Raw genomic sequence first — 27745 nt, 5'->3', positions numbered from 1 at the left:
ATGCATGATAAGCAGCTTTGTATGCATTATAACCACTGTACACTGGAGGTAGTGCGAAGCTTTGCGGAGTGTGGTTGTGGAAGAGCCTTCTCCTGATGGATCCGCCATATCCAAGACAAAATGGATTGCCCCCATGTATGTCTTACATAGGTTTAGAGACTTTGTTCTTTTAATACAAAAATGCAACATGACTGACGGCACAATAAATATATAATTATGATGACCTGCTAGAACATTTACAAAGAAGCAACCTACCACCTTGCCTTTCTTGCAATGAAAAGTCCACTACCTTGGAATAAAGTTGCCTAAATTTGACACATTTTATCAGCAGTCCTTAATTTGTGCTTGTCATCGTGAAAACTTGTATGCTTAATAGCTGTTGTGCTTACAAAGCTTCCTTTTTTTTTTCTTTTCACTGGATCAAGTTAGGTGTGAGTTCTCTGCCTGGTCTTCATTCCTGTTGACATGTTTACCTGAACTACTCTTTCAACTCATCTACCCCCACTGTTTTAGCATTATGTGCTCGCAGACTTAACACACAACTATGCAATTGCCTGAAACTGATTGTCAAAGTACCGTATCTGCTAAATTGGCAACTTCGTTAGTAATAAATTGGCGCCCATTGATGTACACCGGTGCACCAAGACATGCACTGTTTTCATATTGGTTAATACTTGTTACAGACATTGTTTTATGAAAAATTGGTGTTCTCCCGTTACTGCAATGCACTCTAGACGAATTCTACGGTTCTGGAATGGATGAATAAAACTAACACAAAACTGCTTCTGTAGCTCCTTGATTTGGGCCAGTGTCCTGTACTGCCTAGCGGGGGCTACCGCCGTCATCTTCAACTGAGGGGCCCGTCGGGCAACAGTCGTCAGGGTCTGTAAAAGAAACATTCACGTGAGAAGATTCGTAGGAAACATCTGCACTGAATCCACGCAATGAAAAGATACTGCACGCGCGAAGTTGACGTTCCTTCACGTCTGCAACGTTCATCGAGCCGTACTATCACCATACGACACAGCTGGCACGAGATCACACGGCTTCAATCTAATTAGCTAGAGAAACTGCCTTCACAGAGACCGAAAGCGGTCACCACCGCCTACAATGGCGGAGAGAGTGGATACGAAAGGGCGTGAGAAACTACTGAAAAAGCCTGCTTGAGTCCATTACAGGGGGAAGTACAATTGTGAGTATGTAGTTCACATGAGGACGCAAAATAGAAAACAAATGCCAGAAATGAACAGCACGACCGGCTACTACGAAGGCAACATGTCCGATTCTACGCAATGCGGTGGTTGGTCACAACGACGCGCCCAGTACTGAAAGCACAACTTACTTATCAAGTACGAGAGGCTAGTGGTCGTTACAGACACTTTATACTTACGCGGACGACGTTCATGGCAGCTGTGGTACTTTGAAGGAACGATTTACAGCACAATTTGTCCTCAGGGAGAACGTCCTCGGTGCCCTCAAGGCGGAGAAAACCGGGAGAACTGACGCGACACCAACGGCAGGCAAGCTAGACACAAAGAACGAAAACCGAGAAAGGAAGCGACATAGACGCAGACCAAGAAACTATTAAATTTTAGGGAACAAAATTAGTCGTGTACGTCAGCCGTGGGGGCTTGCTGACTTTTTTTGGGAGGTTTACGGAAAGAAAATTCTTCGGTTTTTTTCGGCATTTAGCGCAATGTCAAAAGGCGTCCAAACACATTGGGCGAGGGTCGATCGTCGCTCTCTCGCTCGCTCATCGCGAATCGCTGCGGCTGGGGGTTTCCATCATTCGCGTCGTCGCAACTGATTGTGAATATACCCAGCGGCGATCAGAGCGAGCCCCGCCGCCTCGGCCACAAGTCCGCCTATGCGATGACAGAAACAGTGAATTCCACAGCGCTTGTACGCTCAAGCAATGGCCAAGTTTCGAACCAAGCGCAAGATGAGGTGAGCGACTTCTCTTACGACTCCGGTCTCCCTTTCGCCCCCCTCCTCATGTAGTTAATTTTTTTTTTCTTCTGTCTTTTAATCCGCGGCGGTTCGCCGTGTCGGTCAACTTTCGATTTCCCGTGATCTGTGCACGTCGCACTGCGCGGATACCGGGTCCATTTGTAAAGAGAATGAATTGCACTATGTTTCCAAAGCCAGCGCTGTTCCCCGAACTCGTATACTGTGTCGTTTGACTTTTCCGTAGTGCTGGAGCGGAATCGGCCGAGGGAAATTCCGCTTCTGCAGACAATAGTCAAGTGCTCGCTCCAATTCTGTTCGGCAGGTGTTTCATTTCCTGCGTTTATACAGTGGAGCACGCTGTACCTGGTGTTGAGGGTAGTTCTGAACTTAGTGTCACACATTACTTCCCCCCTCTTCTTTGGCTTCTGGATTGGATTGGCGCGGCTCGCTACGTGCTTGCGCGCGCTTTTCCGAGCGCAGATTGGTGTGCGCCTGGTTTCTGCACTAGGCTGTTATGCGATCGCTTTTTCGAGCGCAGATTGATGTGAGCCTGGTTTCTGCACTAGGCTTTTGCACGATCGCCTGCTTTCTGCACTGGGCTTTCAAAAGGCGAAGTGAGCGTCGCTTACTGCAGGCGGCAAGTGATTTGGCTCACGTACTGCGTGAGCAAAAACATAGGCACGTGGCTCATGAAGGAGATGACCGGCGACTTGCTTAATCTGTCGGACCATGTCATCGCCGACTGGAGGAACTACGCTCGTGAGGTCGTGCGGGACGAGCTGCTGGCGCGACCCCCACTCGGTGGCCCCGGTAGGATTGTGCAAATTGATGAATGCCTCCTTCGCGGCGAGCGAAAATACAATCGAGGCCGCCTGATGACGGGCGACAACGTTCCGCCGAGCCGCCAAAATTACGGCGGCATTGCAGATAGTGGACCATGGGTATTCGGCATGATCTGCGTGACCACCGGGGAGCTCCGACTATTCAAGGTCGACCGACGAGACGCGGCGACGCTAGGCCCCATTTTTGCAGCCAACGTTGAACCGGGAACCATCATCCACAGTGATGAATGGGCCGCATACAACTGCATCCCGAACTTAGTGGGGACTAACGGAGCAAGACTGAATTTGCAATGGGAGGCTGTTAACCGCAGCATGAACTTTGTAGACCCAATCACGGGCGCTCACACCCAGAAAATCGAAAGCTACTGGCAGAAGGTGAAGCGCCACCTCGTCTCCGCCGGCTACAGGGTGACTCCACAGCTTCTCGAGTCGCACCTGATATGGCTATGGTGGGCATCGATTAATGGGCACATGTGCTGCAAGGACTCGTTTCTGCGTTTATTAGAAGCGATCGCACGGCGCTACCCAGTGTGACATAGTAAGGGAAAATAAAGCGCACTTTTCTGACCCTTTGCTTTTGTTTGAATGTTTCCCGGCATTGCTGCGCGCTTCCATACACGGTACGCCCGCGGCGCAGCACTTCCGCAGTAAGCGACGCTCACTTCGCCTTTTGAAAGCCCAGTGCAAAAAGCAGGCGATCGTGCAAAAGCCTAGTGCAGAAACTAGGCTCACATCAATCTGCGCTCAATAAAGCGATCGCATAACAGCCTAGTGCAGAAACCAGGCGCACACCAATCTGCGCTCGGAAAAGCGTGCGCAAGCACGTAGCGAGCCGCGCCAATCCAATCCAGAAGCCAAAAAAGAGGGGGGAAGTAATGTGTGACACTAAGTTCAGAACTACCGTGTTGAGTATACGGGGCATGCCCCATGGGATGGTTTCGAAAGTTCAAGTTCTACTGGCCCATTCATTCGTCATAAAAGGGGGGAAAAAAGGACCGTCGCTTGCAGTAATGTGTAGTATTTCTGCCACCGTGAAGCATCACTTGGTGGAAAGAGGAAGAAACACTTTTTCGCTTGAACACGCAGTCGTCGCAATGTACGAGGTTAAATCAAGGCATTTAGAAATATCCGTGCACGCACCGTGTGACTCCGTTTGAATTTTTTTTCTTTTTCGAGATATTTCGTTTTGCTTCCCAGGAGTGACGCGCCATTAGTGTACGGCTAGTGTTGTAAGCTGCGCAGTCTGTATCGGCATCGTAAAAAGAAAAATGACCTGCAGAGATAAAAACGCGTGGTAACTTCGTGACCTTCGTACTCGGTCTCATTCTCATTGATTATCGTTGTCTGTGAGCGGTAGTTCGTTGCGCCCAACCATACACGTTGAGTCGGCGCGTTTAAACAGTTAAAAAGATAGTAATAATAAAGTGAAGTTGTGCAGCACATGACCGTGCTACAGTCGGCGCCGCAGGTGTTCCCTCAAAGCGCTGCGCCAGGGAAAAAAACATGGGGCAATGGCTGTGACGTCACGAAGAGCGGGACGCATAGTGGTGGCACGTTGCCGTTTCCACACGCGCCACTGTTCAAGGCTGCATCTTTCAAGTGGTGTACTCTGTGGAGAGTTTACCATCACTGGGAAAGACCTGTGGAAATGTCAGTTTCGTTGCTTCTGTGGTCGCACCTCCGACGCAATGCGACCATAGGAGTTAAGGCCGGCGCTCACACGAGATGGAACCCTTGCTTTCGGCAAGCACACATCATTTGGAAACTGGAAATATTTGTCTGGGAAGTAGGAATGTGGAACACAGCACAGGTGCTTGGTTTCTATTAGTCTTCTTTTCCAAGGTAATGGGCAATTACTATGAAAGATCTGCTCTGCTGAGCAAAGTTACCATAAACATGAACGGGTAAGTACTTAATATTTGGTAGTGAAGCACAGAAAAAGCTGGCTTGCGACTCTTTATGTTGGCACTGCTGTAATTGATTGAGCCTGTAATTAATTGAGCCCAACCTTACGTAACTGGCTGTCAGTGTGCCATTTACACATCTCAAGGTTTTTAGCCACTCCAGGCAAAGAAAATTCTCTGCTCTGGCACCAAATTTAGGTCTTATCATATAAATGTTAAATCTCGTGTCATGAGGCATTGTTAATTGCAGTGGTAAAAGTTAGCACAAACGTTTCTGGGTGTCCTTTTATTGCTCTGTGACCGATGACCGATAAGAAAATGTGGATAAGGATGCAAAATGGAGTGCAGTTTGCACACAACAAAATTTAACACTGTTTGTAGCATGCCGGGGAATCATGGTGAGGGGTTGGGGCACTGCACCGTTCCCGAAGTGCCACCTGTTCGACTGCAGTGCGAAAGATTTCTGCAGGCTTGAAGAGAATAGTTCAGATCATGCATTGCAGAGATTGAAGCACCGAATCCGGGTATGGAAGCCACATGTGGATGGGGATATAATCCAAGAACACTCATGAGCTTGGACTTGGCCGCATGTCAAACAAGCCTATCTAGGTGGCCAAAAGTTATTTGTAGTCTTCGTAGATGTGCCATTCACACCATCACCGGATGTTCATGCTAAAGCTGCTTCCATGTCCCTCACTTGTCGGGGAAAGAATTTGTCGTTTTGTTGGCGACAGATGATCGCGTAATGCGTAGCCCATGGCAGAGAGTTAAAATGATTTGCTTTTGTTTGATATATGTTGTATCACATTTCTGTCTTCTGTAGGCCCCAGCAAACAACAACGAAAACCAGGAGAACGTTGAGCAGGCACCCCAGCAGCAGCCAGCCTTCTCCTATTGGTCAGTCTGCAAGGGCCTGCTGTTTCGTGCGGCCATCATATACTTCATGACCAGCTGGTTTCGTGGCCAGCCAGCCAATCAGAATGCAGGCGGCGGGAGCGGCCCTCAGGGAGTTACGCCTGCATCATCTAATCTCTACCCAAATGGAACGGTCATGGTGAGAGCTCTTGGATAAATCTAGCCAAATATATCCGTGTGAAATTAGTTTAGAGGGGCCCTGAAACACTTTTTGAACATAGTAGGAAAATGCTGCTGATCTATCGTAGAGGCTGCTGTGAACATGTGAGCCAAATATTACTGCACTCCATGCAGCAGGAAATTTACAGTACTGTGTCAAAACAGTGAAAAATGGCTTGCTCTCGCTTCCTCAATGTCATTGGGTAGCGTCACCATAAGCAGCTGGACCCACCGACGCTATTGGCTGATTTCGTGATTGCAAGAGCATTCTCACTAATGCATAACTGCTGATTTTTAGTTAAATATGTGAAACACATATATATGGTCTGTGATCTCAGAAAGACATAGAAATAATTTCAATCTTTGCACTCCAGGCCTACATAGGACAATTGCGCGTAGTTGTGTCTGCTGCGTGTGGCCACCATGAGGTGCCACAACGAGCCTTATCGCTGCCTCAACACCCAACCTTTGGGCGGGATATCGCCTTCTTGGCTCCTTCGCCATCTAGCTTCCAGCCTGCTAGCGGGTACGAAAAGAGAGAGAAAGCCAGCCATCAGTGCGATAACCGCACCTGTAGCAGAAGTATTTTTAAAATGTTTGCAGCAGGACATTTGTGAGACACTTTCCTTTAATAGTGAGACCATTCAATGGTTAGGTAGAAAAGTGTTTCAAGACCCCTTAATTAGTCATATCATAAGAAGCCAACAAACACTGACACCTAGGACAACATAGGGGAAATTACTTGTGCTTAATAAATGAAATAACAAAATGATAAATTAATGGGAGCCCCTTAATGGCAATAGTAAATCAGTTACGACTGGTAAAGTGCCTTTTAAAGACTGTATCATCATTAGTTTGGTGGGAAAATGGTGGCATATTACTAGATAAACAGAAGGCTGGAACTTCCTTTTTTTTGTTTTGAGCGGCCACTTCTGCACTAGTGCAGCAGTGTGATTTTAAGGATTTCAAGGTATTTTCAAGTGCTCTGACCACATTTTTGATACAGAAAAAGTTATCAAAACTTCTTAGGTCAGTGTTTAATTCCTTTAGAATGTAATTTAGCCCTTCTTCACTGCTAACCAATAAATTAGACCCAGGTGGGTGCTGTCGAAATCCTTGACATCACTGCAAAATGGCATGGAAACATTAGCATTGCATCGCCACTCATCTCATTTTGATGCCTCTTTTGGCTTACCCAGTGTCCTGTCATGGTTAGAGAGGCCGTTTTATGTAACCACAGTTTACTAATACAGGTTAGCTTGATGTTCCTCTTTAGCGTCCCTTCAAAGACGTAGCCTTTCAGGAATAGTTTGTAAAACTGAATTTGCTTAGCCCATTCACTACAAAAGGCTGCGGATCACTGGTGCGTGGGGAATTTGAGTTTTCGAAGCCATTCCAACTTCCCATTAAGCAGTTTCCTTTTAACGTGAACAGTAGAGGCAGACATTGAATTATTCCAGATTGCTTGATTATTACCATTTTAGAGACTGCATGAGGTTTATGTTGTGCCAAAAGAGGACTTGGTTGCAGAGAAAAGTGCGACCGAAGGGGCCGCATGATTGTTATGGCTGCTAAACTCGTGATGAATGCATAGTGCTTCATATTAATCCTATTTGCATGAATATAACGTGAGTTTCTTTTCTATCTTTGTTTTTTCAAAATTTCTGCCTGCAGTCACGCCTTGTGTTGTGTGTATTCGAGTTTGTGAAACAAACATAATGCACTGCTTTTGTGCAGCATATTACAATTCCAGGCGTGAGCAAGATGGTGACGCGTGTTGTACAAATGCGTCAAGCGAGCAGTCAACCGCGCAATCCGTGAAAGGGTTTGCCGTGTTCGATTGTGTCCCGGACTTTTCAGAAGTGCTGTTAGTCAAATAACCTTGGAGGGTGTTATAGAGGACAACGCTGTTCTCGCTGACAGTGACTTACGGCGTCAGCACTTGTCCTTTCACTTTATTTTGTGACGCCAGTTCGCAGTAACGAAGGATAAAGCCGCATCCACTTTTATGCATCACTTCCGTTCTTTTTCTGTCAGTGTGTGTTGTAATCGTGATATACTCTTTTTCTGAGAGTCAGAATGTTCCCCTGTGTTTCCCTAGCGGCAAATCCCTAGGGAAACATTTCCCTTGTGGCAAATCTGTCGATAGGTACTGTCCACGTGCACGATTTGTACAGCTTCTCAGCCGTTGTGAGAATAAATGATGGTGCATGCATTTGACCATGCTGGCGATGCAATGAAAGTGCATGGTGCGTGTGGCACACAAGTGGGAGTGCGGTGGCTTGCGTTTCTTTTTTTCTTTCTCTTTTTTTAGTTTCGAGGATTTTGCATTCCTTTGCCTTTTGGCGTAGACGCCCAGTAGCCAGATTTAATTGTTATAATCAATTGTGTGGCGTGGGAACTTTGTTGTAAGCGGTTTATTTTACCACAGGACATGCACAAAAAGGTCACTGGGCCACAACTTCTCTTTGTTACATCCCATATACTGTTAAAACTAGCATTGAAGTGTGTTCAAGTGTGTAACGAACACATCTCGAAAGCTTAAGCTCATCATAGACCAGTTTGTGTCGGATTGCCTCATATAGTAAACTATTTTTAGTGCATAAGCCTGTTTGTTATAAACTTATAACTGTATTCTACTTAGAGCCCTTGTGAGCTAAAGGGGCTACCAGTAATATAACTTTCTGTAAACTTACATGCAATTAATCCTTTAACCCCCAAATGCCGGAAAAATGTATGAAGTTTCCCAAATTTTGTTATGTAGTTGCAATTTCTTTTTCTACGTCACTCTGATTCTGGAAACGTATTACTTGGTTGGTTTTTGGTTGGAATTAACATCAAAATAAAAAAAAAGATGCTCTTGGGGGCAGCTTTCTCTCAATGCCAACCTTAACATTTGTCATTGGCAGTGGGAGCAGCACAACATTAGGCTGAATGAGTGTGATTTGTTATTGGTGATATTGATGCAACTTCCCATGATGATTACAGCTTTTTTCACTTATTTTGTGGACACAAAACAGTGCCATCTGGACAATGCTTTTGTCAGTGTTTTTTTTTCCGTCATTATTAACTCTCGCAGTGCTGGTTGTTGGACAAGCGTTGCATGAGCAGTTTTTATAACCCGTAGCTATATTTTAGAGTGTGCAGCTTGGAACTTATAGTTTCGTTTTTGTCTATTCCTCCCTAAACTGCTTGATTGCAGGACATGTATGTGTACATCGCGGAGGACTCAACCTTTAACAGATTTGATGACCCAGAAGCACTAGTGTGGAAAGAGCCAGGCATTGTTTATGGTGACTGGTATGGAGGACCAAACGGTGACTCCATTTACACCAAGGACACGAGATTTAGACCGTCAGAGGCAAGTCACCTGCATTTTAATTTCACTTATTTTTCTGCAATTCTAGACGTGGCCTCCTGTCTACAGCGCTCGCTGCATTCTGGTGTTATACCATTCTTTCTTTCTTTCTTCCAAGAGACTTTCAAAGAATGTGACAAACCAGTTCCACTAAAGCCCTCAAGGTGCAGGAAAATTTGTGAAATGGAAAATTGTCATTGACAGGACCAGGTTGACATTTTATTCAAGTGCAAAGCTTCCTTCCCGAGAAACCCCAAATCAAGTTTTTTTTTTCAGCTTTATGCTACTGTCGGATGGATGACGCTTTTCCTTTTCGTGAAATTTTCAAAGAATTGGTTGTGGCAGGTTGCTCAATTCTAGCTCTCCATTGGACATTGGGAAGCGGTGGACATTATTTGTATGACAAATTGTTTTGCTCAGGTAGGCAATTAAGAGTTCTGCTGAATAACTGTTCAACTTAAGGCACATATCGCACTTGCAGAACTGAAGCTGAATGGTAATGAAGTTCAAGTCTGTTTAACAAAGATCCCATGACTGGCAGAAGCTTGAGGTGTTCACTGCGGAAATGTTCTGCATAATATATTGGTGTCTGAGATAAAGGAATGCTCAAGAGAATTTTATACATAATTCATTTGCTTTGAAATATTTGTATCCAACCAAACATAAAATTTGACTCAATTCAGTTTGCTTCCTGTCATGTGTATGCTGTCATAGGGGTTTCTTTTCTTTTTTTTTTTGGAGGTGAGGTGACCCTATCACATAGCTGATATTAGACAAGAGGTAGGTGAAAGGAGGCCTAACTTTATTTTATCTGCATTTCAGAGAGTGAAAAACAACGGTACGATCTTTCTCCATGTATTCTTTGTACTAAATGGCTACTCACCCGATCCCAAGGCGGGGAAGGACTACTCCCAAATGCATACGGTCTATCGCAAAAAGCGTAAGTGTACATATCTACAAACTTATTGTCCAAGTGAATGCAAGCAATGGCTTGTTTTGGTGCTCAATTTACTACGACGTATTAGCACACGCCTAATTGGGACCTCCTTCAGCTCGTAAAAGTTTGGGTCTTCCGCCAAGACTGTTGGCGCTGCATAAATTTTCTACCCTCTACCATGCGGATGCATGACCCAGTGCCCTGCCTGCAACGTCTCCTGAATTTTTCGTACTGTTCACAAATGTGGGCTTGTTTTACGATTTTTACTGATTAATATATATATAAAATATTTTTTTTATGAAAGCACTCTGCTTTTCAGTCTCTGAACCTAGGGTTGATAGCCTTATGCAATGAGGGTACTTGCTTCAAGCAAGTTCATACAGAAAATTCCTGAAGCAGGCAATATCGGCAACGTCAGAGTTGCGGAAAAAGCCGCTGTGATCAGAAAGCGATGTGACTTATTGGTATTGTCACGTGGTGGTGACGTTAAGAACACAGTAGCAATACTGTGATAGACAAAACTAACTTTTATTGGGCGAACCTGTGCCCACAAAACAGGCTACACTTATAGCACAACGATAGCGGCGAACACGGTCGGCGATCGTCGAAAATCTGATCAGCGGTTCAAGCGCGTCGGCTTTTATACACAATCGTCGAATGTTCCAGACTAATCGTTGGGACCCGCGTGCCTTCCATAAAGTTCTACATCATTCGCGTCAGGCGAATAAATCAGATAACACAAGGTTCGGCAACAACAGACTGCGGATAGAAGCATCGATAACTTTCCAGAAACTTCGGATACATGCAAGCGCGTCCCGCGCTGTGCGATAAGATTTGTTAGGCGGTGAAACCTGGTCGCCCGATAAATATAAATACACGTGTCAGTATTGTGTCCGTGGGATTTCACAGATTTTAACGTTTACAGGTCGGCAGGCATGCCGTACTGTGACATGCTTTTTTTTTTCCTTTCTCCGGACTGCGTGCTCATCCATTGTTTTTCTCTGCTCTCTTTTGTTCCTAGAGTTAAACAAGTACAAGAAGTTGCGGTACAAGCGCACCCAAAACTTGCTCACTGGTGAGACGGCTGCGACCCCAGAAATGATAGAGGTGCGTGCAGAACTTACACCGTCTCAGTGCAGTATTTCAGCATGTGGTAAGTGTGCTGAAGACAAAAAAGGAAAAAAAAAAGCGTTTCAGGGCAGTTACAGCACATAAAAAACAGTCTGGACTGTGGGGTTTTATTTGGGCCGCACCTGCAAAGGAAAAGCCAAGCACGTTTAAAAGGGATGTTACTGCCGCACAACATTTATTTGTTATTGCCTTGGAGCAAGCAGTTAACCAAACAACGTTGCATTGGCCTTTATATGCAGGGTCTTTTGTTTCCGGATTTTATCTTCTTTTTTTTTTTAAGTATGGGGGTTTGAATCAGGTGTTCTTTTTTACGAGGAAAAACCGTGTAGAAATTGCAGTTTTTATTATCTAGCAGACAAAGTCTGGGATATTTATGCCGCGAATGTATGTGAATCTTCATTGGAAGGCATTATTTACCATTTTTAAAGCAACCGCGAAAACAAAAAAATATAGTCGTGGATGGCAGTTCCTTGTTTACGTTGCTCTCTCAATTTTTTTTTTGAACGAAGGATGAGAAAGCCCAAAGCACACAGGCATGCAAAGCATGCCTGTGTGATGCTTTTTCCTTATCTTGCAAGCCATTCTTCATGTACATAATCATTTGTATTTTGAGCAATTGTATGGCCACCCCACACTTGTTGGGCCTCTGAATGTGCCTTGGTGTCTTGATTTCAATGTTCCAGTAATCACGACTGATGTTAGTACCACAAACCTCCCCACTTCGCGTAGACACTGCGGCACCGTCATCAGTGCCTTTAACTCCTGTATTTACTTGTTTGCCGTCTCTGGTGCTTTCTTCATGTCCTCACCACTGTCTGTTGCAGAAAGCTGAGGCCATGAAAGAAGAAATCTTGTCCCACTGGCACCCAAACCTGACCATAAACATCATAGACGACCACACTCCGTGGACACAGGGCCAAGTGCCGATGCCCGTCGATCAGTGTGAGTTGAATCCGTCTGCCTGATGATGGTAATGCGCTTGAAATGCGATGGAATCGCAAGTTAGGCGAATTGGGACGTGTCTGCATAAAATCCGTGCTCTGTTTATAAACATAGCAGGCAATAATATGAAGGCTAGAGGGATTTCTTTCAATTCGCATGTGTGACCAAAAAATTTGTGTTGCCTATGGAAAAAGGATGTAGGCACACATGTTGTAATTTCATCGTAAAGTTAAGTCTAATACTTTTATGTCACAAAATATGGTGTAATTATTTTATGGACAGCATCGGGAGATTCGGGACGCGATCAGAGATCGTTGTTTGAAATGCGCGTTCAATTTGCATTCAGTTTTGCCTCACGCAATTGGCCTAGGCCAATCTCTTGATTTAGTGTCTTCTTTCTCTATTCCTTGCCATTTGTGCTTTTTAGTTTTCCTGTTACTTTGGAATGCATTGGCTGGAGATAACTTGGTTACCACCAGAAAGAGTGGCATAGATCAACGATTTTCTGTGCAGCTCAGGCACTATATTGCATTATGCTCGCAACATACAGAATGACAGCCAATCAGGAAAGTATCGCTTGGTCTTTGTTATACAGACATTTATTCATAAGTTATTCATGTTCTAGTCACCAAAAGTGTCCCTGCAACATTTCTTGGAGTGTGGAAAAAATGAAAACCTGTGTTTAATGAAATCGTCGGTTGAACGAAGTTTTCAGCTTCAAGTGTGCTGTTGTATGAAGGTCTGAACAAGTCATAGTACAGTTGAACCAACTTATAACGATACCAGTTTTAACAAGATATCGGTTATAACAATGAGAAGCTGCTGCACCGTCAACTTTTGTATGTTTCCCGTGGTGAAATAACCCGCTTACTACAATGCCCAGATGCCGCATTATCGGTCATAACGATGAAGTCTGGCTGCTGGGTGTCTGAGCCAAAAGGTAGTGAAATGCGAAATCCTTGAAAAGAAAAAAACAAAATGAGAAATTCAAGCAGCTGCATGATGGACCGCTGCTCCAACAACTCGACAACTGCTGCAACAACTGCCAACAACTGGAAAATGCAACAACTGCATTTTCCAGCCATCTCCGCGCAGCTCTCTCCCGTCACCCTTCCACCCCTCCGAACAGAAATAGGCTGCGCCCATAGCTCTACCTCGCCCCACCCTTCGAAACACGAATGGACCACGCCAACTGCGCCGCAAGCAGATTGCTTGCATTTTGATCGCTGGCTCCTCATTCAGTGCAGTTCTGTGAACAGCTTAATCGCTTGTGTTCGTCTCTGTTGGTTGCGTCGAAGTCGTTCCTGGCCACGCGGTGTCTCGGCTTCGCTTGACTCGCCGCCGAAAGAGAAGATGGCTGATCCGCCCGCTAATCATCGGCAATACACAACGTTGCCAGTGAAAAAAAAGCGCACGGCTATAAATTTGGAAACTAATTGCTTCTAACTGATGAGATGATCTTCACAAACGTGCTTGCATCGGATAGCGACGGTGACGACGGCAGCGATGACGCGGTAGGGCAGGCTGCCTCAATGTTGGCCTTACAGGAGGTCCTGCAGATGATTTAGTCCCTCTGGGGCTTCGTTTTTGTGAGGAACCTTCCGCTGCACTACGTCGAGCACCTGTATGCATTGGAGAAGGATGTCGGCAAGCTTCGCGTAAAGCATGCATGGCTGACGGACATAGGCTTTTCTCATGCAAGCCAGTGGGAAGTTCATGGAGAGATGCCTGTGGCGATCTCTCCTCAGCGTTTCTTCTGGATTTCTCAAGCTGACAGGCTGCCGCGGCAGCCTTCTTGCAATATTTATAAGGCCCCTTTTGGGGCCACCAAAGCAAGGCGGTGCTCGCATATTGCTTACCACCAGTGACACCTCTTTGCAGTTGTTATAGCAGTGCCATTCTTTAACGCTGACAGCCGCGGCTTGTTACATGCGATTGGAGTGCCCAGGAGGCAGTTAAATGAGTAAACACACTCGGCCTCCGAGCGGAGGAAGATTAGTGGGTAGGGGCAGTGGCCTCCCCACCTATATAGTTTTCTCACATCAGCTCTGCCATCCTCCTATTTAGATTTTTTCATGCAACCCGGTTATAACAAATATCGGTTATAACAGTGGAATTTTCATGGCACTGGAATATTTTTATAAGTGGGTTTGACTGTATGCCTATGCCTGTAAATGAAAATTTGGGTCATTAGGTACAATAATGAGAGCGGAAAGGCAGCGTAGCATCTGAGAGAAATTTCGTGCTAGTGAAATTTATTCTAGTGAATTACGAGTGCAATTTTGGTGGAAGACAGTAGAACGTTCAATGACCTTAGGGGTGACATTGCTTCGTCATTTCACTGTATCGCAACAACGCAGTTACATTTGGTAGTCTCGTGTACAAGTTATGACAGTAAGTGATTCAGTTGGTATGTTACAGTATGACATGGTACTTCCAACAGTACTAAAAAAAAAATAATGATTAGCTGCGAACTTTATCTACTTTCAGATGTAGAGTTTGAACCTACCACGGGAAAGTATTACCCCATTGTGTATCTGAATGACTACTGGAACCTTGTTCGAGACTACCAGGCCATCAACGACACCACAGAGTGAGTTCCAGAGATTTCAAAGCTGATAAAAGCGAGAATCCTCAGGCTAGAATGTAGCAGGTTGGAGTGTTCACATGCGCGAAATGTGTTGCTATTGCCTGCTAGTTCAGAAATACAAGGCTGGAATGCCATTACAGCTGAACTTATCAGAAATAACAAAAGTAAATCTAAAATTTGGCTGGCCATGATTTATTTTGGGGATTATTCTGCTGCTATAAAACGAAACTGCATGATCTGAGAAAATACTAATTGCAGCAAAGGGAATACTGTAGAACCTCGTTCACACGCATTGGAAAAAGAAAAGCGCGAGAAAAGATGCACTAACTGGGAAAGCGTTTGATCTGAAGTTGCTGAAAAGTGTGACACTTGATTCCAGTCGACATCTACGTAATGCGAAGCGCTGTGCAAATAGGTGGAGCACGAGATGCCGACGTGCACCAAGCTGGCGGGACCCATGCGACCCAAGATGCGCTTTTGTCATTTTTATGGCTTCTGCAAGCTTGAGATTGTGCTCCTCGAATTTCACCTGGGTCAGCAGCTTCTTCGAGTGGGGTGTATTGGCGGGAAGTATTAATGTGCCTACTAAGGAGCAGATTGTTGCAGCATGAGACTCCGACACACGTCAAGGTGGTGGAGCCTGAGCTGCCTGTAATGCACGTTGTCATTTTCTGATTGCTTAGGGTTTTAGATGGCGACGAGAAACTGAAACGAAATCGAGCTGGCGGACGCCACCAGAATACGATGCCACCAGACCGGTGCATGAAGCTCACTTCATACCACCTGCAGCAAGGAACGACAGTGTGTTTGGGTTATTGACCGTGCAGTACTCATCCAACAGCGCTGTATGTCCCATACGCTGTGTAACAGATGGGCAAAGGTGCTTGCCCGCTGGAAGGTTGGTGGCGTTAGCTGTGAATGCGACTTGCGAGATGACCTAGTAGGAGACTTGCTGGTACTGAGTCCTTGCCAGCGTTTTCGCGAGATGGGTGGATGAGTATTGCGGGGAAGCTGCTGCAGCGGGCGGCTACTGTTCTCGGTTGTGCCCGCCTTACGCCTTTTTTGTTTGTTTGTTTACACGGGATCTAGACGCCGGGCAACATATCATATAATCGCAGCTTGGCAATGCACTGAACGTTGGTGGTGAAAGATTGTGTTTTCCCGGAACGCATGAGCCAGTAACGAAGCAGCGTAAAATTTGTGTAATATTGGGTCATTGTTTATGTTCGCTATCGCGAGCGTTGGCGTTGAGAAACCATAACTAACGAGATTGTATCAACAAGGTTCTGCTGTATCTTTTTGTGTGTGCGCGTGATCTAACACAGTAGCTTAGTGGCTTGGGCTTTGCACTGCTGAGCTTGAGGTCGTGGGTTCAACTCCGGTTGTGGCGGCCATATTGCGATGGGGCCAAAATGTAAAAATGGTTGTGTACTTCGATTAAAGTCCACGTTTAAGATAAACCTCCGGGGGTCAGAATTAATCCAGAGTCACCCACTATGGTGTGCCTTGTAATCAGATTGTGGTTTCGGCACATGAAACCCCAGAATGTAGCCTAAAGATTAACTTTTTTTTTGCTGTGTGTTTTGGCAGTAAAAAATGCCAAATACTTGCTTGAAATGCCACATTCTCTATGCAAGTATGCGTCTGGGTTTGGCTGACCTGCAGCCAGCAAGGCAATCTGCCACCCCCGTGGGATCGCACCAATTGCACAGTTGCGTGTTAACGGCAGTGCAAAGCATGTGTTTGTAATTTAGTGTTGTTCTTGTGCTGTGTATTGGTATCGCAAGCTGCCACCAGGTGATCAAAGTTGGCTGGAGATTCTTTACTGACCGGTTTGAGTCATCAGGCTTGCATTCCTTTCGCAATGGAACTGGTCACAATTTTTTCCCCGATATCAGCATGCATGCTTTAAAATATGGGATCACAGAACACTGCATCTTTGTCCGCTCACGCTGCAGGCTTCACTGTTCTCTGTGCGCAGGTGGCTTGACCTTCACCTGACCTTCCAGCCACTGAGCATGTTCCGGTGGCAGCTGTATGTGGCGCAGGGCATGCGGTCACTTTCCTTCTTCGGCCAGGACCTGATGGAAGAGTCGGAGGAGGACAAGGACTCGCTCAAGGAGGCCTTCCTCGAGACCTCGCCCTACCTTCTGGCCGTCACGGTCGTCGTCTCGCTGCTACACAGCGTGTTTGAGTTCCTGGCCTTCAAGAGCGGTGAGTGGCAGCTTGAGTTGATTGTGATTGATTCATCGGCTTTAATGTCCTGAATGCAGCACTGGGGCTACGGGAGACGCTGTAGTGGAACGCACTTCATAAGTTTTGAGTGCCTCGAGTTCTTTATGGTCCTAAGACAGAGAGCTCCGCAGACAACTGCGATTCCATGGTCCGTCCAGCTGAGGATAACAACCAGACAGCGGACGAGGCGAGCAGGTGACAAAGCCGAAAAAAATGTTGTTACTCTCTACTCCACACTTTCCGCGAATGCTTGCAATGGACTGGTTTGAGAGTTAGCGCCAAGACGGAGGTTGCGAAGAATGGATGGTTAGCTGCCTTGGCTGTTATTTTTTCCCACTTGGACAATCACGAGTATTGGTGATTGCAGCACTTGTTGCAGCACTTGTTGCCCGACATGGAAAGCATTCTAGGCTGAATCCGCATTGTTTCACTGCCAGAATCTGGATGTGAGAAATAGTTTGGCATTATCTGTCTATGTGCATCATGGACAAGGTGCTGTCAACAGCAATTGCTGACATGTCGTCACTTGATGCGCTTTCCAGCACGGAAAATGCAGACTAGTTCTATCATGTAGATACACTCTGGCGGCATCATATTTTGGCGTGGCCCATCAGATCGCTTTCGTTTGTTTCCTGTCGCTGTCCTTAAACACTGCACAATAGAAAACTGACGGAAGTGCTTCACCCGCGGCTTGGCCCTCGGTAGATCAGCAGGCCTCAGCGTCTTGTCTTGTGCTGCAATGATTCACTCAGTGCTTCGGATTACGTAGATGTCTACTACAGTTGAGCCTGCAAATTTTTTTTTGTGATTTTAGATTGTACATTATTCCGGATTTTATGTATTTCTTTTTCACGCCTTTTGTTCTCAAAACCTGTTCACAAGGTTCTACTGTATTTCGCCGAAAAAGGAACCCTTTGATTGATTGCAAGAAATTTTTTGAAATTTGGGAAAGAATAAGGGAAATGTTTCAGCAAAAAAGGTATTAGGAAATTGTAGTTCGGTGCTTGTTACAGCATTGAACAAAAGAAGAAATAAATCTAATAGAACTTGTTGAGCTAATTAGTTTACACATGCATGTTGAGTAAGTGCACAGCTTAGATAGGACAAAGAAGTAGACACTGGACAAGTGCTGTGTGTGCACTTAATAAACTTGCAAGAAGCAAATTCTAAAGCGCAACCAAAGCAGAGCCATGGGGCTGCCGAATGTATTGTTGTTACATGTCACTGTCACAAGCATTTTCTTTTTTAATTCTGGGGCTTTATGTGCCATAATCGCAATCTGTCACGAGGCATACCACAGTGAGGTGCCCTGGATTAATTTCGACTACCTCGGGGTTCTCTATGGTACACTCAATGCACGGTGCATGTGCGTTTTTGCATATCATCCTCATCGGGATGTTACCACCTTGCCTGGGATCGAACCCGCGAATGTGATTAACATGTTGCTATAGTAATCTTATTGTTATGGTAACCTGATGTTTAGGTCGAAGCCAGGAGGAGAATCAATTGCTGCTGATGGTGGCCACAAGGGGTTGCCTAGTGGCCCTATATGTTAATAATTAGTGCTGTATTTTTCAGAACATGCTTAAAACGTGCTAGGTGTGTGTTACTAGTTGACCGTAATACATTTTCATCACTTGCAAAATGGATGTGCACTTCTGCTTTAGTTTTAATCACTTTTTGTATTAAGAGAGCTGAACTGGCCGCCGTGGTGATATAGCACAGTGGACTTTATGAGCTGTAGGACTTCACACTTCGGTTGTTTTTTGCAACTCGCATTGTCTTGACTTTCTCGCACATTTCCTCGCGCAGACATCCAGTTCTGGCGCAACCGCAAGAGCCTGGAGGGCCTGTCGGTGCGTTCGGTGTTCTTCAACGTGTTCCAGTCGGCTGTGGTGCTCCTCTACATCCTGGACAACGACACCAACACCCTCGTGCGGCTCTCGGTGTTTGTCGGCCTGCTCATAGACATCTGGAAGATACACAAGGTGGGCACGACGTTGACCACATGCATAACAAACGCAGTGCTGTCTTCTGACTGATGTTTATTGAAAAATTAACAAAATACTGTCCAATGAATTTGCAACAAAGGGCATGGGACATCGCATTGCTACCAACAGAGCAAGCTAAGCATGTCCAGCAGAAGAAAACCCGAATTCACATGATACTTAGCCAACGATGATGCTAATTTTCTTTTCATGACCCACCGCGGTAATCCAGTGACTATGGTGTCACGCTGCTGAGTTCGAGCTTGCAGGTTTGATCCCACCTGTGGCAGCTGCACTATAATGGCGGCGAAATGCTAAGTAACCCGAGATGGTCAAAATTAATCTGGAGTCCTCCACTACAGAGCCATGCAAGCTGCACCTTGAAAGCAATGGCTACTCTTATCGCCTCCCTTCTGAAAATACTTAGTTTGGGTGTGGATCACTATCACTGCTGCCTTCCTTGTCCTTTGCCTCCTTCCAGTTCTGGACGGTGTCAACAATGTTGAAGGTTGCCAGGTTTGAGCATATTATGTGCGTACATTTATGGGGGAAATTGGGGGTGGGGAGGGCTATATTAGCTAGTGTGGAATACGAGCCCTTCCACGTAGTCATTGTTGTCATTCCCTATGTGCGTCGCAGCTCAGTGATGGCTTTGGATTGCAGGTTCGATACCACTACATCCATCTGTTGTAAAGTAACAAATCAGCCATAGGAGATTTCTAAGTACAGTTGATTTTGTCGTAGTAGTGCATCATTGTAGGAGTGTTAACAGTACATATAAAAGATATAATTTGCTCGGGACATGTGGAGTATGTTGTTATATAGACTATTTTGTTGTAGTGGTTTGACCACCATGTATGTACTGACAAAAAAAAAGGCAAACTGTGGAAAAAACAGAATCATAGATCAAACAACCTTGCTCAATGTTCTTTTGTGTATGTAATCAGTTAACGTTTAAATAAACGTTTCATTTGGAAGTCAGTGCAGTGTTTGTTGCATGCATCTCTTTTACTATTTCTGCCCCAGCTTTAATGTGCATTGGCGAGTTTAAGCTGAAAATGGCATTTCTGAAAGCGATTAAACCAGGTTGTGGCGCCAGTCCCCCTTTCTTTTTAAAAGGTTGTTTGCAATGTTTTGATTGCAACAAACTTGTTTGCAGGTGGTGAACATTACAGTGGATAGAGAAAACAAGCTTTTTGGAATGTTTCCGCGGATTCACATGACTGACAAGTGCACCTACGTGGAATCCTCAACACGAGAGTATGACATGGTCAGTATCGTCACCGTGGGTGCTGCAAATGCGCATTCCAAGTTTGAAACCAGCAGTGTTGTTTACAGTTGAAATTTGTTGTAATGAAGTATTGTAATGTATTCATCTTGTATGATACTTGCCAGAAAAGTAGCCGCTGAACTTGGTGCAAGTATTGCTTACGTCACACACTATCTGTGTTTTCTTCTTTCATCCGCATTAATGAAGATTTCATGCAACTCTGTGGCTTGGGCATGCCCTTCACTGTAGGATGTTTCTATTAAAGGGCCCCTCACTAGGTTTGAAGATTGCAAAGAGACAAGTGCAATGCGTAGACCTTGTGCTGACAGTTGTGCCTGTAAAGTGTCAAACCGCTCCATGGTGCGAAAACAGGTCAAATTTAAGATGGATGCCTGTGTGCTAGGCTTGTGTGACTATTTGACATTTTTGAATGTTCGATTGAATATTATGCTATTCGCTATTCGCTTAGGCTCGAATTTCAGTATTCGAAATGAACGAATGTACATATTTTTTCTCAGATTAAGCTGCCCCCCCAATTACAACACCCTGGAAAGAAAAAGAAAGACCGCACATATAACCTGTGGCAATAACTGCATAACGGCCAAATTTTCGTGAAAAGTCTCCATTCATGGATGCATGAATTGTCCGCATTCTTCTCAAATGATGTAAATACGCCTTTTTTTTTTTAACCAGGTGGATTCCATGCAGCCTTTTTATTTCACCTTGTTTAGAAATTAGAAAATATTCAGTATTCAGTTTGATACTTGGAGGTTGTGTTTCTCAAACCTTCAAATTTAATTTGATAGGAGATTTCGTTGTTTATTCCCTCCCCCCCCCCCCCCCCCCCCCCGGGTTACACCCGTTGAACCCGTGACTTGCCCACCACAGGTGGCGTTCAAGTACCTGTCCTGGGCGCTGTTTCCCCTGTTGGCGGCCTACTGCGTCTACTCGCTGATGTACCTCGAGCACAAGAGCTGGTACTCCTGGGTGCTCGGCGCAATGTACGGCTTCCTGCTTACCTTCGGTGAGTGCGGCTCGGTGTGCCATCATCTGCGACGCGCTGTGGCTCGGTGGCTAAGGTGAAAGCTGTGGAAAATTAGGCTCACCACGGTCAGCAGCAGATATTATTCCTGGACAGCTGTGGTTTACAAATATGCGCCAGCCCTATGACAGTCACCCACAGCAGTGCAGAAATAGAAACTGCACAAATCAGCACAGTCAGCACTACGAAGACTGCTAGAATGCCCCCATTGCATTGTTCGCAATTCTGACAATCTTTAAGGACTGAGAAAGAAGTTGCCAACAAAAGGTGGCTTTGCCTAAGATGCCACCTAAACCCTTGATTGGTCGACAAGTCTGCAAATAATGCAACGAAAAATTTGTGCATGCTCCAGGTCCTCAGTAACATCTGGCGACAACGTGCAATGTCATCTCAGATATGCGTACAACGTAGCTGCTCACTGTACACTTTACTGAATGCCACTGCCGTTATTAACGAGCTTACATGTAGCAAGCATGACGACAGAATAAACTTCATTTGATCCCTCGTTAGTGTTGCCAGACAGTTGCCATTATAATTCAAACGCGATATTAAAAAAAAATTTTAATGCTAGTTTTTTACTGCATCAAATGTGCCCAAATTTCGCCCAGATGTGGGACGTATAATATTTAACATGCAATGCACAATTCAAGCTTGAAAATTTGGTGTCATGGTCCCTTTAAGCGTGTTCAATCAGCTGATTGGCACACGTGAGCTGTTGAATGAGTGCTCATTGCAACTCCAATAAACTGCTAGAGCAAGTTGCTGCGGCACTCTGTGTGTTTTGATCTACAGCATGCGCCTGCCGCAGCAATAATGAAATTGTGTCACCGGGGCGGCAAATGTTAGGTTGTGCATGCGGGCACGAGACATGCAATTTCCTTCCTTGCTGCTGTGTCCATCGGCTGCTGTGCAAGATTGTAGATGCTAAAAGCTGCCCAATGGAAAGTACGGCCTTTATCGTCTACTGAATGTGCATAAAATGTAGACGCATGTCACCATGTGTGCCTTGGGACAAATAGATTCTACATAAGGGTCAACTCCACATATGCCACCAACCCCACTAACTTGGCATGCTCATTAGCTGCCATGCTCATTGCCAACTAGGATGTTGGCAATGTTTGAATTCAGTACATCAAAGTGCATTATTAGTGCAAGATTCATCAATATACGTTTCCAAATAAAATAATTTGTTTTCATCTCTTAAGCAGAGGTAACCAAATTCGCACACATGGCTGGGGCTTCGGATGATGCATCTCTATAGCCTCTTAGTTGTGTACGGGTGTCGATGTCATGATGCTAGCAATTTGCTTGTGCCCTCCACGGGTGGTACGTTTTCTGTTGCGTTCTGGCGTTCTTTGTCATTGAGAGGATACACACAGGATGTGGAATGGAGCATCTAGTATGTTCTATGCAGTGTGCTCACCTGTGTAAAAATAGCTTTGCTGTGTGTGTTTTGCAATGTGTACGTTGAGCATTAAACCACAAAGCCATTCTCGAAATTCTGCACTTTTTTCACTGTGGACGAAGACAATAATAATGGCAATAACTAGCGTGCTTTATGCAGTGCATGGTTGTCACGACAGTGTGACCGAGTCGAGGACATCACGAAGGGACATGTGACAGTGCTTATTTTTGATTGAGTCTGCTAACTGTGAAGTGCTGTTGTGTGTCCTTTTGCCGTGCTTTTGTCTCAGACATACTGTGATGTATTTGTTTGTTTGTTTATTGATACTTTTAGCCTCACTTGAGGGCTTTGACAGAGGTGAAAGTACAGGTCATAACAGTTGAAAATGATTTCATGCGCATCGGTTAACAAAGCGTTGCATTGATTACATTTAACGCCTCACACAGTTGGCATCAATGATTGCAACAAGAAAAACAGTCCGTCAAAGCACGGCTCCGTGAAAAGAATAATTTGCTCAAAGCACTCCTTACCTGAGTAAGCAAATGAGTCTAATTCATTCAGAAAACTATTACTGAAAAGGAACTAACCAAATAATCGGGAAGTGTGTTTCATTCTTTGATTATGGTAGCAGGAAGAAAAACTATATACGTATTTATTCTGGGAAAGCTGGAAGTAGTCTGACCTGTTAATTTTAATGTCATTATGAATAGTGACAAACAGCTGTTCTAATTGGTCAAACATTGTCCATAATTCTAAAGCAGGAAGGGAAGGTTTGCGAATCAGCGTAGTTCAATCGCGGTATGACAGTGCGGTTATTCGTTAAAGATAAACCTAACAGCTAGTTGCCGAACTCACTGCAATTTATGGCGAATTTGTTGACGTGTAAGGGGCGTAAACTCTCTTAGCGTGCTCCATGATAGCTGTTATTAGGGCCACATCAATGCCAACTTGCCTCAATTTTATTGTTTCTGTTTGTGCAGGCTTCATCATGATGACACCGCAATTGTTCATCAACTACAAGCTCAAGTCAGTGGCACACCTGCCCTGGCGTATGCTGACATACAAGTTTCTCAACACCTTCATCGACGACATATTTGCTTTTGTCATCAAGATGCCCACCATGTATCGGCTTGGCTGCTTCAGAGATGGTGAGTCTCGGACTTCTGTTTTCACTCATAATTTACTCATAATTCTGGAGTCTGCAATTCGAGACGTGTGGTACAGAATTATTACCCGAAATACAGTGCACACTTGTACAGTATTTCTACATTGGAGCCCCGTTCGTACATTTTAAGAAAAAATGCACCAAAATAAACATACGATCTGAAGTCACTCAAAAAGTTTTGGCAGACGCAACTGTAACTGATGTCTACACAACTCAAACTGTTGCGTGGGTTGTTGCAGCGCGAGGCGCCAACACGCGCCGAGCTGGTGGGGCTTCGGCACGTGTTGTTTGCGCTCCTCCAATTGGTCCTGGGTCAGCAGCTTCTTCCGGCGGGACATTTTTGGCAGTTTTGACCTGCTCGCTTGGGGAAATTACCCTCTAAAATACATTTTATTCATAATATTTCCTGTCTGGTCATTTCTTCACATGTTTTCATGTATTTCCTACCGTAATAAGTATGAACCAACTGGCCCAGGAACAAGTAGTGATACGAAGCTACTTGTTGCTGGGCGTGTTTGTTGATGCTTGGGAAAGGCATCTTAGTGTACATTAGGTGTACACCTGACCCGTGCACTTTAGATTCACTTTGTGTTACGATACGATATGGTAAATGATATCATATGAAGAATGTGTGCCAAGGGAGAGGAAACGCAGTCAAGGATGACAGACAATTAGGTGGGGTGATGAAATTAAGAAATTTGCAGGCAGAAGTTGGAGTTGGCTAGCGCAGAACAGGAGTAATTGGAGATCACTGTGAGAGGCCTTCGTCCTGCAGTGGACATAAAGATAGGCTTACGATGATGATGGTAATGACCTTCACCAAAGCACATCCACAATGTGTGGTGACGGCAAAGAAGCATCATAAGTGGAAGGGAAGACAAGTGCATTCGATCACATGACATCATGCCGTTCAAGCAGTGCAGGTCAGGCAGGGTCAACTAATCGGTTTTGTGTGCCTTTTTTTTCTCATCTTGTTGCAGACATTGTTTTCCTAATATTCCTGTACCAGCGCTGGATCTACCGTGTGGATCCGACGAGAGTCAACGAGTTTGGGACGAGTGCAGTCGACGATTCTGCGGCATCTGGTTCGGAGCAGCCCAACGGGGCACTTCCATCGTCCGACGGAGGAGACGCCTCCACGTCAGAAAAGCCAGGCGACCTCAAGAAGAACGAGTGATCTCCCACCACATCAACCACCTGTCCTAGTTGTCTCTGTGTTTGGTCGCGTCTCCTGTCACGTCTCTCACTCACCTTGCGGGTGACTCCTTGTTTATGTAAAGTGTGTTCATTTGCCAAAAAAAAAAAAAAATGTGGTGAGCTGAGAGGACAGCTGGTTTGGAAGAGCGGTCGCAGACGTGTCCAGAGCAGCCTCATCTTGTGAATGTTAAGTAACAGACACACACAAAAAAAATAGAGACTGAAAAGAGAAAGAGGAACAGGAAGTGCAGTGGTGGTATAAAACAAAGCTAGTTGTGCACTGTGAACTTAAGACTGTGCCTCGTGTCATCAGAAAAAAGAACACCTTTCTGCACAGAACTGTGATGTAAAGATCTTTTTTTTAATCCCTTGCTTTTGTGCCTTGTTATGAGTGTACAGTTTTTTTTTGTTTTAATGAAAATGAAAGCAGGTTTATTGTTTTTAGCTAGTTCATTGTTTTTGTTGACCTTTTCAATTTTTTTTGTTTTTGCTGATGGGCTTATTTTGAAGTTGAACACTAAAGAAAGCCATTTGATGGCCATAATTTAGACGTCCTAAAGATGTGGTGGGAGCTTTTCCGGCTGAGAGTGCATTGTGTGATGAACAGTACCTCCTCCAATTCCTTCATTCTTTTTTTGACGAAAGAAACAAAAGCCTGTTACACATAGATGACGTTAAAATTATTTGCCGCCACAGTCTGTCGCTAAGATGTTGTCATCTCACATTCTGTGCTAGTTGGCTCAAATTTAGCTTTCTTTTTCAGTGGTCGTGGCATTTATTGTGAATTTGCAGAGCACCATAAACATTTGTATTTGTGCGAACTGGCACATGCACAAAAAAAATTCTCATATGTTCACCGCGTGTGTGAAAGTGAAATTTTTCACACAGCAGAACAGAGATGCCTAGGCACCTGTGAGTGCTCATATGACCCAGCGACACTACCCATATGAATAATGTCTTGAACGTCATTTATGCTTTTCTTAAGCAGCAGCTAAAGAATAGAGGACATTCAAAACATTGCAAGCAGGCTTTTCTAGTGTTCTAAACACCCCGGGAATGTTCGACATGTTGAGTGTCACGGAGGTTAGCAAATGGCATTTTTCGTACGACGTGGTACATTGTGGGGGAAGCCTGCTTGTCGTGTTTGAATGTCCCTATTAAGGAAAACAAAAATTATTAAAGTTCACAAAGTGGACATGTTTAGCACACTCTCTTGTCAGCACTGTGCATTTCGTTCCGAGGACGTGCTCTGTGCTTTCTGAAGTGCAGGTTTAAAATATTTTTTTTTTCTTCTGTACATAGGATCCATTGTATGTAGTGTAAAAAAAAGAGAAAAAAAAAGGAAAATGCCAAAAAAAGAAAGACGCTGGCTCTTTGTACACGTGGAGAACCTGGTTTTTGTGTTAAACCTGGTTGGGAGTCTTTTTTGTTATTTTTGCTTTTGCTGCATCTTTTGTATACCCATGTTTACAGTTGCGACGACAGCATAATTAAAACAAGCCCCCATGCCATAGTTTACTGCATTGTGGAGTGTTTCTTTCTTCGATCATTTGTCCTACGTTAGCTGCAAAGTCTCTGAGTGCCCGAAATGAAGGCACCCATAGAATTTCTTAGTGATACCTAGAGGGATGTCTGTTATCATTTGTGCTTTTCTTTAAAGGGTGCCCTAATGCCATGGGAATGCCATGGTACGGAAGGTTTGACTTGTCTTGAGAAATACTTGGCCTAAAACAAGGTCATGATTGCATGCATAAACCTAGTTAAAGTTCTGACAAATCAGGCTACTAGTGCGTACACTTTCACCAGTGGTTACCCACACGTAATGTAACAAGTACGGTAAATAAGGAAAAAGGAAGCAAATTCAAAATGATGGGCACATTGAGTACAGGCATTGCCTTTCGTACAGATTTACTGACTTGCGGTTGGTATTGTACACATTGGACATAACTGTACGCCCAATGAAAATGCATGCAGTTTAATAACAAATGCAAGCACATAAAGCATAAACAGACAAGGCCAGATGAGAATGAGATAAGATGCCTCTGTCATCATCCATTTGCAACATATGAATGCATGAACTTGAAATGTCCCACCAGCTAATCCGATGAAATGTTTATAACAAATGCTTACACAATATGGCAAAAATGGTGTCTCGCACAACGTTTTTATAAAGTTGCAACAATTTTCACAGGTGGAACATTCGCAGTTGGACACTTTCTTTAAAGTGCTCTGGCTCCTCGAAAGAGATGTTCTCGGGTCAACATTTCCCAGCATTCTCAGCTTGCAAAAGCTCCTTGGCACCACTTTTACGTTTTAACGTGACAGCGAAAAAAACTGCAGTCGCATACGAGAATAGTTTAAATCGTAGTTTCGTACGTAATTACTCCAAAGGAAATTCGTGTTGCAGTCATTACACAGATATGGCAGGAACAATGTGTCAACTATATCCCAATTGTTTTCCTTTTCATGTTTTCTCAGTGGCCCAAACACTGCTACACCTTTGTTGTCTCAAGGATTGGCCAGCCATGAGTGTTGGATGATTAGAAAAGGAATGGACTAAAGCTAATGGAATCTTTGCTAGGGTTGTGTGAACACATGGTGATGTTTTGAGACCGAGTCAAATCGAATAATGCCAGGAGTGAATCTAATCGGATGGCTTTTTGAGTAACAAAGAGCCATTATCACAATTACTATAAAACGTTAACATTCCAGTGT

The 27745-nt window shown here is 44.6% G+C and overlaps 1 protein-coding gene across 1 annotated transcript; it reads left to right on the top strand.

The window, feature by feature from the left end:
* The first annotated feature begins 1706 nt into the window (after nucleotides 1-1706).
* LOC135912117 (putative lipid scramblase CLPTM1) lies at nucleotides 1707-26548 on the top strand. Its single transcript, XM_065444502.2, has 13 exons — nucleotides 1707-1947; nucleotides 5520-5750; nucleotides 8973-9131; nucleotides 9951-10068; nucleotides 11087-11172; nucleotides 12021-12138; nucleotides 14629-14731; nucleotides 16710-16942; nucleotides 18776-18951; nucleotides 20111-20221; nucleotides 21110-21245; nucleotides 23649-23816; nucleotides 24814-26548. The coding sequence occupies exons 1-13, from the start codon at nucleotides 1873-1875 to the stop codon at nucleotides 25008-25010; spliced, it is 1911 nt and encodes a 636-aa protein (XP_065300574.1). The 5' UTR covers nucleotides 1707-1872; the 3' UTR covers nucleotides 25011-26548.
* Nucleotides 26549-27745: the final 1197 nt, after the last annotated feature.

The sequence above is a fragment of the Dermacentor albipictus genome, chromosome 10, assembly GCF_038994185.2.
Source record: "Dermacentor albipictus isolate Rhodes 1998 colony chromosome 10, USDA_Dalb.pri_finalv2, whole genome shotgun sequence".
Taxonomy (NCBI): domain Eukaryota; kingdom Metazoa; phylum Arthropoda; class Arachnida; order Ixodida; family Ixodidae; genus Dermacentor; species Dermacentor albipictus.
The sequence above is the reverse complement of the archived record's forward strand: the minus strand, read 5'-3'. Positions and strand labels throughout refer to the sequence as shown.

What these genes read in the sequence shown, in the direction of transcription:
- LOC135912117 (XM_065444502.2), top strand. Translation starts at nt 1,873, where the DNA reads ATGACAGAAACAGTGAATTCCACAGCGCTTGTACGCTCAAGCAATGGC. An exon ending in CGAGATTTAGACCGTCAGAG is followed by an intron (nt 9,132 to 9,950) that starts GCAAGTCACCTG and finishes TCTGCATTTCAG; the next exon opens with AGAGTGAAAAACAACGGTAC. An exon ending in GTTCCTGGCCTTCAAGAGCG is followed by an intron (nt 16,943 to 18,775) that starts GTGAGTGGCAGC and finishes TTCCTCGCGCAG; the next exon opens with ACATCCAGTTCTGGCGCAAC.